At 37.7% G+C, this 16,080-nt stretch overlaps 1 protein-coding gene across 3 annotated transcripts; it reads left to right on the top strand.

Moving 5' to 3' along the window:
• The first annotated feature begins 838 nt into the window (after positions 1–838).
• On the top strand, positions 839–11,925 carry LOC144281794 (uncharacterized). Of its 3 annotated transcripts, XM_077844553.1 has the most exons (5): positions 839–996; positions 2,497–2,535; positions 6,598–6,724; positions 7,059–7,154; positions 10,365–11,925. In XM_077844553.1, the coding sequence occupies exons 2-5, from the start codon at positions 2,521–2,523 to the stop codon at positions 11,267–11,269; spliced, it is 1,143 nt and encodes a 380-aa protein (XP_077700679.1). In that variant the 5' UTR covers positions 839–996; positions 2,497–2,520; the 3' UTR covers positions 11,270–11,925. The 3 variants fall into 3 exon arrangements, with proteins under 3 accessions (XP_077700679.1, XP_077700680.1, XP_077700681.1); XM_077844554.1 differs by lacking the exons at positions 839–996; positions 2,497–2,535 and adding an exon at positions 8,215–8,258 and having other exon boundaries at positions 6,592–6,724; positions 6,967–7,154; XM_077844555.1 differs by lacking the exons at positions 839–996; positions 2,497–2,535 and adding an exon at positions 8,215–8,258 and having other exon boundaries at positions 6,683–6,724.
• Positions 11,926–16,080: the final 4,155 nt, after the last annotated feature.

Below are 16,080 nucleotides of genomic sequence, written 5' to 3'. Positions count from 1 at the left end.
CTGCAATCGTCTTATGTCTCCTGTATTGTCAATTTCCTCCTCTACTCTATCATTTCAGTTAGCATACATAATATAATTTCTTCCAGCTTAAAAAAAAATTCTGGACCCAAAATCCATATGCAACGACAGCTATCTTTTTCTTTAAAAAGCCAAACATCTAAAATAAAAAAAAAAAAAAAATAAAGCCAAACATCTTACAAGTACTTTCTATATTTGCTTTGTACACTTTCTCCCATTCTTTTATCCAACTCTTATAAAATCCTTATCAGATTTAATCAAACTTCTAACACTACACCAAAACGGCATGTTTTAACAGTCTCCACCATGCTAAACCCAATGGTCAAGTCTTAGTTATCATCCTACTTGATTCATCAATAGCATTTAACACAGTGGATCACTCTCCACATCTTGAAACATTTTCTTCCCTCGATTTTGCAGATCCAAACTCTTCTACTTTTAAGTCTGTCTCACACATTATCCTCTCTCAGTCGTCTTTCTTGGGTCCTCTTTATTTCCTTTGTTGGGACCTAAACTGGAGCATTGCTAGAAGAAACTGAACTAAGGGTAGATTATTATTTTACACCATTGATTTAGATTTTCTTGTTTTAAAAATTCTGATGTCTTTTATATTTTTAAACTAAAATCCTATATACACCTCCCTTTTACAAATAAGCATGGTTCTCAGGGAAGCCCCAGAGATACCAACCCAGGAATCTCCTCCCTAAGAGGCAGATGCTCTGACGCCTTCCGGAAACGAGCTCACAGGCCTTATGGGAAATGTAGTCCCCTATGACTAGCCGCACCGCGGAGGGACCTGGGAACCTGGGCGTCACTTACTTCCGCACATGCTTAGTGGGGCGGCAGCCGGTATTCCGTAACCTTCCGAGCTGCGCGGAGTGAAGGGAGCGTGCGGCTCTAGCCGCGAGTCTCTAGGAGATCTCTGTAACCTGATCTCTTAGAAGCAAAGCTGGGAGCGTGGCGGTGAAAGGCTGGCAGGTATGACTCTGCGGAGCCTGGGGACGGACGGGAAGGGCGGGGAGAAAGACAGAGACCAGTTTATTGGCTTACCAAGCCGAAGACAAAACTTCTCAACCCCCACGTGCGGCGATTTGGTGTTTGGGCGTGTGGGTCCTGTGCAATTCTGGAGTACTTCAGAGAAAGCAAGAGGAGGGTCTGACTGCCACTCATTGGATTCCCAGATTCCGGGTGGGCTGGGACAGACTCAGTTTGCATTCCTGCTCCAGTAGGTAGAGGTCACTGTGTAGGAGCATGTGCATCAGGCTGTTACCTTTTCTGGTTGCAAGAACATCGTTGGCCCTACCAGAGCTTGCAAAAGGTAGTATTAAACCATTCAAAGGGATCTAGGAAGAAAGCTTTTCTAGCGAAACTGCTATTTGTGTATTTTCACAACAATAATCTGAAGTGTTCTCTCCATTTTGCATATGAATTAACTGAAGCTGAGAGAGCTTAAAGTACTTGCTTTATACTGAAGGCTTAGTAAATGGAAGAGCTGAGATTCAGACCCAGATGAGTTCTCACCAGATTTTTTTTTTTTTTTTTGAGCATTGTTGACACACAATGGTACATTAGTTTCAGGTGTACAACTTACTGATTTGACAAGTTTATACATTGTGCTATGTTCACCACAAGTGTACTTACCATCTGTACCCCCCCCCTTATTTCACTATTACAGTATCATTGACTGTATTCCTTATGCTTTGCTCCAAATTTATTCTTTTTTGCAAAATAGCACCCTGCAAAAAGAGTTGAGTTTATTCTCCTTCTGAAATATTTGAGCAATGAATGCTAAGTAAATTTGGATTTGTAGTCTTTTTTTTTTTTTTTTTAAGAGTCTCTTTGAATCTGCAGATCTTCCAGTGAACACTGTAAATAAAGTTGGGAGTCCCTTTTGCATATTTTAGTCTTTCTATGCCCCCAGTTTTGCTGGTTGGAATTTCTAAAAACCAATACTGCTCTCTTAGGAGACGGTGAATTTCCAGGGAGGGGACAGGTTTAGAGTTTAAACTGAACATGCTCCAGCTTAAAAAAAAATCCTGGTCCAGCCTTCTCAAGAAAACCCAACCTAACTTGAGCTTTCTTATCCCAGCTTCAGAGCAGAGATTTCCAGAACTACTGAGTTTCAGAGACCAGGCTTTTAGTTAGTCTTTTAACTCATTTGTTATTATTTTCTTAGGATAAATTTTTGGGAGGAAAAAAATGTCCCTGGTTCAGAGATTAACTGCTCGCTGTTAGATCAGCAGGACAGAAATGTACAACACTTATCCTACCTTCATATATTCATAACAGAATCACCAGTCAAATTTGGTGTTTATAAAATATGGACTTTTCTGACATCGCCTAGAATCCTCATTCTCCCACTAGGTGGCATTTACTGAAACTGCAATGTGAGTCCTTCTTTTCTGATAGTGCTTGTTTTCTACATTCTTTCTAGTTTTTCATGCCTTTCTATTCTTTTTCCCATTTTTACTTTCATAGATTTCTGTGTAAGAGCTGCAGAAAATGATCAGCTTCCAGGTAAGGTATCCATTTATTTAGTCATTTAAATCCCACAAAAATCTATATAAAAAGGAAATGTAAAGACAGGGAAAAATGTGGATTGAATAGATCATGTCCATTAGAAAATTTGATTAAGTTGATATCCAGGTCACAGGGGCTGCACATAGTTGGAATAGATTTGAGTTGCATATGTGGACCCAGTCTTTATAGCAATCACAGGAAATTGATAGCCACTTAAAAGTATTGGTATTATCTGTGAAGATGAAGCAAAAACAATTCCTCAGATAAGTAAAGATATTCCTGATTCAATTCTTTGAAAAATATATCTTAAAATGGGTGTTCATAGAGATAATATTAAAAATAACATTCACAGCAACAACCCTGTGATAAATTTAACATCAGATTTCCTTTGACTTCCTTAAAGTGTTTCCCAGAGTAAGCAGAGAACATAGTGCCAACAAGCAGCACTATTTGAACTTAATTTGTAAGTTCAAGTACATAGCCTTTCTTATATTCTTCTGGACCCATATGTAAACTTTGTACCTTTTCCAGCATCTCCTGGTATGCTCCAGCATCTTGTCTTCCGTGTGAATTTTAGAATCAGCTTGTCAGTCTCTATAAATGGGGTATATTAGGTGTTATAATTGTGATTGCAGTATACTTTTACATTAATTTTTAGAGAATTCATGAGTTTTCAATAATGTATTCTCCATTTAATCTTTCATACAAGTCCTTCTTTACATTTTTATAGATTTATTATTATAATTTCTGTACATTTCTTGTAAAATTTACTCTTTTGGTTTAAGTTGCTGTTGAGAATGGGATGAATCTTTTTTCATTATATTTTCTAATTGGCTATTTTGGTGTATAGGAAAATATGCATTTATCTATTTGACTTTTTGTCAACTTACAGAACTCTTATTAAGTCCAAGATGTTTTTAAGTGGTTCTTAGATTTTCTAGATAGACAGTCATATACTCTTCAAATGGAGTTTTGTTTCTTACTGCTCAATATATATGTCTTCAATTTTTTATCTTGTCTTATTGCAATGGACAGGACTTCTAGGAACTATAATTTTCAGGTGTAATTACTAGCCAATATCTTTTTTGTTCCAATTTTAATGGGAATAGTTCCAGGGTTTCATTGTTTCCTGTTGTATTTCGGTAGATAGTTGGGTTTTTTTTTTTGTTTTGTTTTTTGTTTTTAATCAAGTTAAAAGACTTTAGCTTGTTAAGATTGTTTTCATAAATTGGGAACTTTTTGCTTCATAAATGTTTCAAAATGCCTATTGGTAAAATAATATATTTTGTCTTCTTTAATATAGCAATTTTAGAGAATTTCTAATACATTTCTTAATACTGAACTATCTATGCATTCATAAGACAAACCCTAACTAGTCTTCTAACTTTTTAAAGGGCCAGATAGTAAATATTTTAGGCTTGAAGGCCATACTGCCTCTGTGACAACTATGCAACTCTGACTTTGGAGTTGAAGTAAATGAATGGGTGTAAATGTTCCAGTAACATTTTTTGTACAAAAACAGCAGGTCAGTACATGGATTGTAGTTTGCTGACCCCTGTTCTATGTGGTTTTAACTATCTCCATGATAGACATGTAGTTACATGCCTTTTTAATTTCAGCTTAAGTTAGTTAAATATGATTTTGGCTTTATGGTTGAGAGGATATATTTTTATCATGTTAAAAAACGCCATTTTCTATTTTGTTATGGTCATATGAGTCTGACATGTTAACCTTATAGCCCTTCTAACTTACGTATTTACTTTGTAGTGTTTTACAGATTGTAAGATCTCTGAGACCAGTAATACCTTTCTTCTTTTTTGTATCACTAGTGCAATGTCTGATAAGTCCTTATTAAACATTTTATGAGTAAATGAATGAAGGACAAATAAGAAATATTTTAAATAATTTTAGTGAGACATAATTAAAATAGTACAGATTGACCCATTAAAGTATATACAGCTCAATGGTTTTTAGTCTACTCACAAATTGTAAAACCATCTCCACCATCTAACTTTAGAATATTTTCATTACCCTCAAAAGAAACCCCATATTAGCAGTCATTCCTTGTTTCTTTCATCTCTCAGCCCTAATTTGTTTTCTATTTCTATGGATTTGCCTTTTCTGAACATTTAATGTAACTAGGACAATATAATATGTGATCTTTTTTTATATAAATTAGATATTTTTAAAGATTTTATTTATTCATGAGAGACAGAGAGAGAGAGACAGAGAGAGAGAGAGAGAGAGACGCAGAGACATAGGCAGAGGGAGAAGCAGGCTCCATGCAGGAAGTCTGATGTGGGACTTGATCCTGGAACTCCGGAATCACGCCCTGAGCCAAAGGCAGAGATCACCCAGGTGTCCCAACATGTGATCTTTTTTGACCATCTTCTTTAACCTAGCACAATATTTTCAAGGGTCATTGATGTTATATGTATCCCAAATGATATTACATTATATGGATATACCTCATTTTGTTTATCCATCTATTCATCAGTTATGGATACTCATATTGTTTTCACTTTTGGCTGTTATGAATATTTCTCTGTGAACATTTGTGTACAAGTTTTTATGTGGACATATATTTTCAACTTTCTTGGGTGTATACTTAGGAGGAATTCTGGGTCATATGGTAGCTCAGTAGTTTACATTTTGAACAACTCTAAAACCGTATTCCATAGTTGCACCATTTTACAACCCCATTACCAATGTATGAGAGTTCCAGTTTCTCCACATCCTTATTACCACATGTCATTGTGCATCTTTGATTTTAACCATCATAGTGGGTGTGAAGTGATATCTCATTGTGGTTTTGATTTGTGTTTACTAATAATGTTGAGCATCTTTATACGTGCTTATGGACCATGTGTGTCTTTGGAGAAAGTCTGTTCAAATATTTTGCCCATTTTTAAGTTGAGTTATCTTTTTATTGTTATGTTGTAAGAATTTTTTTTTTTTTATGAGTGGGAAATATCAGAAAGGGAGACAGAACATGAGAGACTCCTAACTAACTCTGGGAAACAAACAAGGGGTGGTGGAAAGGGAGGTGGGCAGGGGGTGGAGGTGACTGGGGGGGCACTTGATGGGATGAGCACTGGGTGTTATGCTATATGTTGGCAAATTGAACTCCAATAAAAAAAAATTTTTTTAAATAAAAAAATTAAAAAAATAAATTCAAGTTAGTTAAAAAAATAATTTTTTAAAAAAATATTCTAGATACAAGTCTCCTCTCATGGTTTATGATGTGAACATATTTTATCCCATTCTGTGGGTTGTCTTTTCACTTTCTTGATGCTGTCCTTTGAAGCACAAAGTTTAAATTTGATGATTTCCATTTTATCTGTTTTTTCTTTAGTCACTTATACTTCCTGTCATGTCTAAGAAACCACTGCCTAATCCAAGATCAGAAAGATGTACTCCTGTGTATTCTTCTAATAATTTTATAGTTTTAGCTCTTGCATATAGGTCTCTGATCCACCTTTAGTTTATTTTCACATATAATATGAGGTGTTTGTATGTGTGAAGAGGATCTAGTTTCATTCTTTTGCATGTGGCTATTTAGCTGACCCAACACCATTTGTTAAAAAGACTATTCTTGGGGATCTCTGGGTGGCTCAGTGGTTTAGCGCCTGCCTTCAGCGCAGGGCGTGATCCTGGAGTACCGGGATCGAGCCCCACATCAGGCTCCCTGTATGGAGCCTGCTTCTCCCTCTGCCTGTGTCTCTGCCTCCCTCTATCTCTCTCTTTCTCTCTGTCTCTCGTGAATGAATAAATAAAATCTTTAAAAAAAAAAAAAAAAAGACTATTCTTTACCCAGTTGAATTGTCCTGACACTAGTGAATATTTTTAATGTCATTTTTGTTTGTTTGTTTCTTTTTTTTTTGTCATTTTTGTTTCTATCACAAAGTCTATTTCTGAGTCAAGCATATAAAACTTATCATATATAACTTTTTAAAAACTCAACAATAAATATGATATAATCATAAGAGGCTGCCATGATTCTCTTGCAAGTCCCCAAATTATGCACACTGTAGTTTGAAGATCAATATGCTGTTACAGGGATCAGTGACATTCCAGGATGTGGCTGTGGACTTCACCCCAGACGAATGGCAGCTGCTTGACTGTGATCAGAGAACCTTGTATTGGGATGTGATGCTGGAGAACTTTAGAAACCTCATCTCAGTGGGTAAGGACAGTGGGTGATAACTCTTCAGTTTAAGAATATACTCATAAGTGCCCTTCCCTTAGGACTTGTGGAAGCTGTGGACATTCTGAAGCTTTCCTAAATTCAGCCCTGAATGTTAGTGGTCACAGATTCTTAATCCCCTTTGAGATCATGCATAAACAGATAGTGTGTTTATGCTTCTACCTCCCAAATGGAGGAACAGGGTCTTTTCTGTTCTAAAGTCTGTTTGTCATTCTTTCCAGGCCCTGAGACTCAAGGAGGCAGACCTGAATTGTGAGGTAGTCGTTTGTCTCTAGCACTTTGTCTCCAGTTCTGTGTTGTTTCTCATGAACAGGGGACCCAGTTACCAAAACAAAAGTGATCTTCAAGGCAGAGCAAGGACAAGAGCCATGGATGGCAGAGAGAGAGCAGCCATGTTGGCACTATCCAGGTGAGTGAAAGAAAACCAGGCAGATGAGAGTCCTTGGAATTGAGATTCCAGTTGATCAGTGAGGGACAGGTACCTTTAAAGCAACTCTTTCAGGAAGCACCTCTTAAAAGCCCCACACCTTTGGAAGTGACTGGGTGCACTTGACATAATATCGTCAGATCCCCAGATGACACCTTCGCTGTCACTGCCCACATAGCTGCTCTTTCTCTTTGCCAGCTCTTGTATGGAGGGATATCCCTCTCCCCTGTGCCCTGGCTCCCTGCACCTCCTGTTCCATGTCGGTCCTTCCTTTGTTCTTTCAATTCGTGTAATCCTCATTCTTCTTCCTTCCTTGGTGTATTCACAGTTGTTTTCCAAACATCTGGTTCTTGTAAGGTAGTCAGGTCGTGTGGGTTTGAAGTCTTACTCCACCAGTCAATATCTAACCTAATTATTTTGTAGCACAACTTTATTTATAAAACAGGGATAATGTTAATCCTCACCTCTGGTTTCTCTTAAAGATTATACGAGTTAATACATGTAAAACCCTTCAAATAGTTGGCATATAGTAAGTGTTCAGTATATGTTGGTTTTTATTTCAAAACTTTAGTAACATTATGCTCTAATTATTTCCCCTTTTCAAAAAAAAGTCTTCTCTTCGTATAGCATATACCCTACCTGTGTTTCCCACCATTGGTCATCTTTAGTCTACTGCTGACTTGTGGTATCTACCTTATTGTGCATCTCTGCTTCACTTGGTAATACTGATGTCACTTGGAAATTCCCCAGCTTCATTTGAGTTGGTTCCTTACTAATCTGCGCTCACCCTCACTTACTCCTTCTCCATTTGCTTCTTGCCTTCATGGCTACCTTCAGAACTTCTTTCACAGTAGCTCCCTTGGAAATTACATCCCTCTGAAGAACTAACATGGTTTTCTTTGTGCTCCCTGTGGCATCTCTGCCTCTCCAGTTTCCCATTCCCATACTCTTCCCTCCCTGGCCTTCATCGTTTTTTTTTTATTTTTGTAGTAACCATTATTCAGTATTCTACCTTCATGTTTCTGTTTACATTATAATAAAGGTGTAATGACTGGCCTGCTGCTTTGCAATCTCCAAATCACTATGGTAAGCAACTTAGCTTTTTTCTCTCAAGGATGTCTCCTTAAATCCTATTATGACTTATTACCTATGATTTCAACTACCAGTTGTACAAGACTGATAATAAAATAAAATTTTATTTTTCCACAGACCCCATAAGAGACATGTATTTTAAGTGATTAAGACACAAATTAAGTGTATTTTAGGTCCCTTAGGATCCCAACTTCTAATGACATAGACCAAATGAATTTTAACTTCTGATGTGATGTCTAGACTGTTCATGATTCTATATTGCCAATTCCATTCTTTTTCTGGTTTATCTTAGATGTTCCTGCAAGATGTATCCAAATCATTACATTTTCCTTGTTACTCTCCTAACACAAATTATTTCCTTATACCTTGTATTGTGATATATAAATGGCTTTTAAGGCCCTCTTTAGTGTGATTCCATTTTATTTAACCAGAATGGTCCATCTTTTCCCTATGCCATGGCAATTGGGCTCTTTAGCAAACTTTGTACATGATTTTCTTCTGAGCATCAGTTCTTTTGATGCTGATGTGCTCTACCTAACTAAGCCTAACATGCTATTAAGTCTGAATTCAATCTTCTCTTTCATGGCAACTCCAGCCTAGATTAATCTCTACTTTCTTGGAGCCTCCTATGACTCTATCATAAAAACTTGATATATATTCTCTTAGTTTTTTTTTTTTTTTTTTTTTTAACCCTGTGGCTTTAAAGGCATGTTTTCTCGTGATAATGCCCTGAAGAAAAAGTCCTGTACCATTTTAAATTTTTACACCATTGCCGAGCACACAACAGATATTTGATTAACATTTCATTAATTTACTGTTATAAAGTCAGCCACTGTAGGGATGTTTCTTATTCTTTCAGTGAGGCTTTTTTATGTTTCCTGAGAATGATTCAAAGAAAGCAAAAAATCTCAGGAGTGGGGAATATAATCTCTTCTCCCTAGTTTTTTTTTTAAGCTTATTTGTTTATTTGAGCAATCTCTGCAGCCAGTGTTAGGATTCAAATGCATTACCTTGACATCACAGGGCACATGCTTCTCTGACGGAGCCAGCCTGGTGCCCTCCCCTTTTTAATGGAGAAGTGGTTGGAGATTTTTTTTTTTTTTTTTTAATGATAGGCACGCAGTGAGAGAGAGAGAGGCAGAGACACAGGCAGAGGGAGAAGCAGGCTCCATGCACCGGGAGCCCGACGTGGGATTCGATCCCGGGTCTCCAGGATCGCGCCCTGGGCCAAAGGCAGGCGCCAAACCGCTGCGCCACCCAGGGATCCCGTGGTTGGAGATTTTTAGGGTTTTGAGGATGAGAATGAAAAAATGTGACTTCAGCAGCTTTTTGGGAACTAGTTTGTTAGGTAGATTGAATGAAAATGTAAAAACAGTACTTGTCAAATGGAAATATGACAAATGGTCATATGTAGGAGCTTTCCCCCTCACTCCCCAAAATAAGAAACACAAACAGAACAAAAGCAATAGCAAGCAGACTGACTTTGTGCCGGGGCTTACAAGTACATGGGAGAATGAATCTCAGCTGTTGGAGAGTTGGAGCCCTGTCTAAAGGCATGTCTTATCTGTGATTTGGTTGGAGTTAGAGGACTAGAGATGTTAGAATGTTCCTGAAGGTAACTGCCATTGTGCCAGGTGATTAAGAGGAAAAAGAGATATGAATGAGGGACATGGGGAGCTGTCCCACCAGGGTAATCTAGGACTGAAGTGGTGAGGACTCTAGATCTGCCATCTCCAGATCTAATTTTTCCTCTGCTATTTTCGCCTAGCTCCCTAGTCTCTCCTTCCTCGTCACCTCATCCATTGGTCAGATCTCCACAGTGGGAGATCTATCTCTTCATGTGAGATAACTGTGTATCGATGCTTGTGCCCTATTCACTGTGACTTGTGTCTATTTCATTATCTTTCCATAGGTCATCTATTCTCATTATTGTCTATCATCTGATCCTACTTCCTCTTTGGCAGTTTTATTCTTAAAGCTCAGGAGCAAAGCAAATACAGGGTTTGTTTCAGAATCAGATACTAGATTTGAAATAATGTTTGTTTCTAAGATTGTTATAGAAAAAAGTAACTAGGCATGTTTTGTTGTACTCCTTTTTAGAAGCTGATTACATGCTTGTTGATGAATCAGAGAAGCACCAGGAAAAGAAAGACAATTTTTTGAATTCAGTTTTGTTCACATTCAATAAAATTCTGACTATGGAAAGGCTCCATGATTATAACATGAGCACAAGTCTTAATCCTACAAGAAAAAAATCATATAAATGTAAATCATATGGGAAGAGTTTGCAACCTACTTTAGACTTGCTTAATTATAATGGATGTTATACTGGAGAAAACTCATATGAATGCACCGAATGTGGGAAAGCCTTCAAAAAGAAGTTTCATTTCATTAGACATGAAAAAAATCATACAAGAAAAAAACCCTTTGAATGCAGTGACTGTGGGAAAGCCTATAGCAGGAAGGCTCACCTTGCAACTCATCAGAAAATCCATAATGGAGAGAGACCCTTTGTGTGCAACGATTGTGGGAAAGCGTTTACGCATAAAGCACAACTGGTAGTCCACCAGAGACTTCACACTGGAGAGAAACCTTATGAATGCCATGAGTGCGGAAAGTCATTCACCTGGAACTCCTCCTTTACCCAACATGTGAAATCTCATACACTTGAGAACTCATTTAAATGTAAGGAATGTGGGAAAACCTTCAGGTATAGCTCATCCCTTTATAAACATTCTAGATTTCACACAGGAGAGAAACCTTACCGATGTATTGTATGTGGCAAAGCCTTTGGTAACACATCTGTGCTTGTTACACATCAAAGAATTCATACAGGAGAGAAACCATATGGGTGTATTGAATGTGGAAAAGCCTTCATCAAGAAGTCACATCTCCTTAGACATCAGATAACTCATACAGGAGAAAAGCCCTATGAATGTAATAGATGTGGGAAAGCATTTTCCCAGAAGTCAAATCTTATTGTACATCAGAAAATTCATACATAATATTTATGTTGTGAATATGATAAAGCCTTAAATATTAGATTAAGTCTTATTAAACAGATTTCATGGTGAGAAATCCACCAATTTGAATGGAGTTGGAAGACTAGATTTCCATAGAAAATAATGTCAATCATGTTCTGGAAGTGATAATAAGGTTTTTACAGAAAAAGATCACAGAAAACATCTATTTGTAAATAATAGAGCATAGAGCTTAGTAAGCATCAAGGAATCTGTGAAAACTGCATTTATTATCTCTGACTTTTTTATTTTTATAAAATTATGGAATTATACAAGTGTGAGTATAAAATGTTTATGTATTACATTAAATTATATCAATCAAGGGTGAAGTGCATGTTTTTTTCTTCCAATCCTAACAACATGCAAGTGACAAAATGTGGTTTAATATGAAATATTAATTTCAGTAACTCTATCCATTTGCTGGCACTTTTAATGGGCAAGGCAGTGTTACAGCATCTCAGTCCCCTCTTCAATTATAAAACTTGTTAAAAGATATTTTCCTATGTATGTAAACAGCAAAACAAACAACTTAAGACACCAAATGAGAGGGAAAAGCAGTTGTATTCTGGATTACGATAAGTATTCAGTTGAGGAGAATAAGTATTTAAATAAGTTTGTAAATAAAACATTTGCACTTCAGATATTCCTGTTCGTTTCTTTGGTGTATCTACATAAAATATAAGCTTAGCTCAAGTGGTGTTTAACAGGGGTACCATCTGTATTTGATTTTAGTAGAGTTGGGTGTCATGATACTTTGCAACTTTGGGGGAGTGAGGTTTTGGGTATGTTTTTGTTTTCCTGTAAGAAATTGATAAAGGTTTTTGTTTCTTTTGCCTTCGTGGATGTATCTTGCAAGAAGTTACTATGGCCGAGTTCAAAAAGGGTGTTGCCTGTGTTCCTCTCTAGGATTTTGATGGAATCTTGTCTCACATTTAGATCTTTCATCCATTTTGAGTTTATCTTTGTGTAAGGTGAAAGAGAGTGGTCTAGTTTCATTCTTCTGCATGTGGATGTCCAATTTTCCCAGCACCATTTATTGAAGAGACTGTCTTTCTTCCAATGGGTAGTCTTTCCTCCTTTATCGAATATTAGTTGACCATAAAGTTCAGGGTCCACTTCTGGATTCTCTATTCTGTTCCACTGATCTATGCGTCTGTTTTTGTGCCAGTACCACACTGTCTTGATGACCACAGCTTTGTAGTACAACCTGAAATCTGGCATTGTGATGCCCCCAGATATGGTTTTCTTTTTTAAAATTCCCCTGGCTATTCGGGGTCTTTTCTGATTCCATACAAATCTTAAAATTACCCACCATTTGCTTCAACGTGGATGGAACTGGAGGGTATTATGCTGAGTGAAGTAAGTCAGTCGGTGAAGGACAAACATTATATGTTCTCATTCATTTGGGGAATATAAATAATAGTGAAAGGGAATATAAGGGAAGGGAGAAGAAATGTGTGGGAAATATCAGAAAGGGAGACAGAACGTAAAGACTGCTAACTCTGGGAAACGAACTAGGGGTGGTGGAAGGGGAGAAGGGTGGGGGGTGGGAGTGAATGGGTGACGGGCACGGGGGGGTTATTCTGTATGTTAGTAAATTGAACACCAATAAAAAATAAATTAAAAAAAAGAAATTGATAAAGGTTTAGCTCTTAGGGGTGTCTGGAATCGTCCTTGTGACAGCATAGGCAGCATTAATCAAGTTGAAAAGAGCAAGTTTCTCTGTTAAGCAACTTCATTGGAATGTGAATTATGCAAGTTACACATACTCCCTTAAAAGGATGAACCAGCCATTATTTAAGCTAGAGTTTTTATTGCTGTCTGCAGTATTCTTTGATAATGTCAAAAACCCTTATGCCTTTTCTTGAGTGGTGACAAAACAACCTGAACCTAAATTTGGAAATAAGACTTTTCAAGTTTAAGCTGAGTTACAACTCTGTTGCATGTTTTTCTTCCATTAGCCATTTTTTCTTGAAGAGTAATGTTGAGTAATGATTAAAAATGAGTGAAAGTACTTTTTGGAAGAAGCATGATGGAACTCAAGGAACTAAATTAAATCCTGTCTGAGGCAAAAATTCTATGCTTGACCCAACTTTAGTTAAGCTTCTGAACTTTCTAGGCCTTCTCTTCTGTGCACTCCCTTGTAAAATCTAGTTTTAGCAAGAATCTTGCTAAGTCAGTTTAACCAGAATTCCCTACCCTAGATATCCGATCAGGTTCCTTACCCTTTACAGTCCATCAGGTGAGGTTTGATCGCCTGGCCTTTCTTCAGCAAGACTCCTGTTAGGTCAAGGGGCACCTGGGTGGCTCAGTCAGTTAATATCTGTTAAATATCTGCCTTCGGCTCAGGTCATAATCTCAGGGTCCTGAGATCAACTCAGGGATCCTCAGTGAGGAGTTTTCTTCTCCCTTTACCCCTGCTCATGTGCTCTCTCTCTCCCTATATATATATAGATAGATAGATATAGATATAGATATAGATATATAGATATATAGATATATAGATATATATCATGCAGACATGTTCTCTAATAAATAAATACATACGTATATACATGCCCACTCCTGTTAGATCGATTTAGTCGGAATCCTCCCTACCTCTGATGTTTTCTCTTAGTAATTTTCCATCCATTGATCACCCTCGCCTCTACTCCTTTGTCGTAAATTCCCATTTGCCCATAATTATATTCACAGTTGAGCCCAATCTCTCCACCCGACTAGAATTCCATTCCGGGGCACCTGGGTGGCTCAGTTGGTCAAGCATCTGCCTTTTGCTCAGGGTGTGATCCTGGGGTCTTGGGATCAAATCCCACATCGGGCTCCTTGCTCCGTGAGGAACCTGCTTCCTCCTCTCCCTCTGTCTCTGCCTCTGCCTCTCTGTCTCTCATGAATAAATAAATAAAATCTCTTAAAAAATAAAATTCCATTACAGCGGTCCTTATACCTATTGCAATAAAGTCTGCTTTGCCATCTTTAGCAAGTGTCCTTGAATATCTTCTTTCTTCAACACCCCGAATATTTCAAGAGGCCACATGCTGATTTCACTCTTGCAGTTCTAAAAAATTTGGAACTTATTTCTTTTGGAATTGTCTTCAGCATCAGTTTGACAGCTATGCAGGAAATTCTTTAGGTATTTATAGTTACAGGACTTGCCTTTTTCTTGGCTCAACTATTTTCTCATTTTCTATATGAAATCCTCATTTTGCCCTACTTAGTTTTACCATTCCATCCTATCTCCCTTCCCCAAGCCTGTGCCTTTCATCTGAGAAATTTAAACTACTTAAGGCTACGGGGAGGGAGGAAGCAGGGAGCTCTACTGTTGCCAGCATGATGTGAGGTCCCTTGAAAGAGCAGCTGTGTAAGTCAAGGTGGCAAGAAGTGTGCAATGATCTGTTCTGGAAATAAAGGAATAAAACAAGGGAGTTTTGATTGTAATATATCAGGGTACCATAATCTGGGTTACATAAATTACTTTGCCCCCTCTTTTACATGGAAGTAACAGTACAGTAGAAGATAAAATTATTTCCAATACTGGGCAAATATAAATGGCTTGCTGGGAAGCGTTTGTCGCTGACCTCATTGTCTTAGGCTGTACAAGATTTTGGCAAGAAGACCAAAACTATGCTTGGATCTATCCAAACATCTCAGATTCCCAGAACTCCCTAGTCTACTTGTGCTCTCTGGCTGAAACAGCCACACACAATTTAGTTCAGAAATCCCTTGATTTTTCCCACCTCTAAGAGTTTGTCATACCTTAAGATTTTCCTTTTTTCATTCTATAAAAAGAATACTCAAAAATGCCTTCTCTCTCCTTTATTTATACATAGATGGTGGATTGGCATTTCTCCCCCAATGAAACTGTTCATTTTTCTGGTTATATCACACATGCTAATTTTTAAGAGTCAAATATAAAAAAAATCTAATGAAGAAAACAGAAAAAGTGGAAAAGGAAAGTCTGAGTTTAAGAGTCTTCATGTTCTACGAAAAGATAAGGAGAACCTTTAGGTCTTCTAAGATGTAAAAATCTTTAAGAGTAGCTAGAAATAGAATGTGTGACTTCTGTATCTGAAAAGAGGAATCATGAAAACTTAAGGGCAGCCTAGGTGGCTCGGCAATTTAGCCTGCCTTCAGCCCGAGGCGTGATCCTGGAGACCCGGGATCGAGTCCCACGTCGGGCTCCCTGCATGGAGCCTGCTTCTTCATCTGCCTGTGTCTGCCTCTCTCTCTTTCTCTCTGTGTCTCTCATGAATAAATAAATAAAATCTTAAAAAAAAAGAAACGTAATAAATCCAACAGTGATCAGGAAAGATGAAAGGTGCAGAAAAAAGGTAAATAGAAAGTAAACAAAGGCATAAATAAATAATTGCCTATCATAATGGAAGTTATTCTTCATCACAGGTGATTTTAACCCATTTGCAGTTAACATTATTGATAGGCAATTTTTCTAGAAGTACTTTAATTTTTTATTTTACTTTTTATTTGGAGAGGGAGGGGAGAGAGAGAATCTTAAGCAGGCTCCATGCCCAGTGCTGAGCCCAATGCGGGGCTCAATCTCACAACCCTGAGATCATGATCTGAGCTGACATAAAGAATCCGACACTTAACCAACTGAGCCACCCAGACAACCCATTCTTTAATAAATTCCTTTGCAAATTAAAAACCTCTAATTTCCAGTGAGCTAGAGCATACCGCTGGACACTTCCTGCCACCTTGACCGACTCAGCTGCCCTTTGCTCACTACTCTGGAGCCCTCTATGCACTTCTTTAGTACACTGTGGTGGTTCTCTGAGGAGGGG

The sequence above is a fragment of the Canis aureus genome, chromosome 13, assembly GCF_053574225.1.
Source record: "Canis aureus isolate CA01 chromosome 13, VMU_Caureus_v.1.0, whole genome shotgun sequence".
NCBI classification, from domain to species: domain Eukaryota; kingdom Metazoa; phylum Chordata; class Mammalia; order Carnivora; family Canidae; genus Canis; species Canis aureus.
Note: the sequence above shows the minus strand (reverse complement) of the source record. Positions and strands in the feature narration are given on the sequence as shown.

What these genes read in the sequence shown, in the direction of transcription:
- LOC144281794 (XM_077844553.1), top strand. An exon ending in TAGAAACCTCATCTCAGTGG is followed by an intron (nt 6,725 to 7,058) that starts GTAAGGACAGTG and finishes TCTCATGAACAG; the next exon opens with GGGACCCAGTTACCAAAACA. An exon ending in GCCATGTTGGCACTATCCAG is followed by an intron (nt 7,155 to 10,364) that starts GTGAGTGAAAGA and finishes ACTCCTTTTTAG; the next exon opens with AAGCTGATTACATGCTTGTT.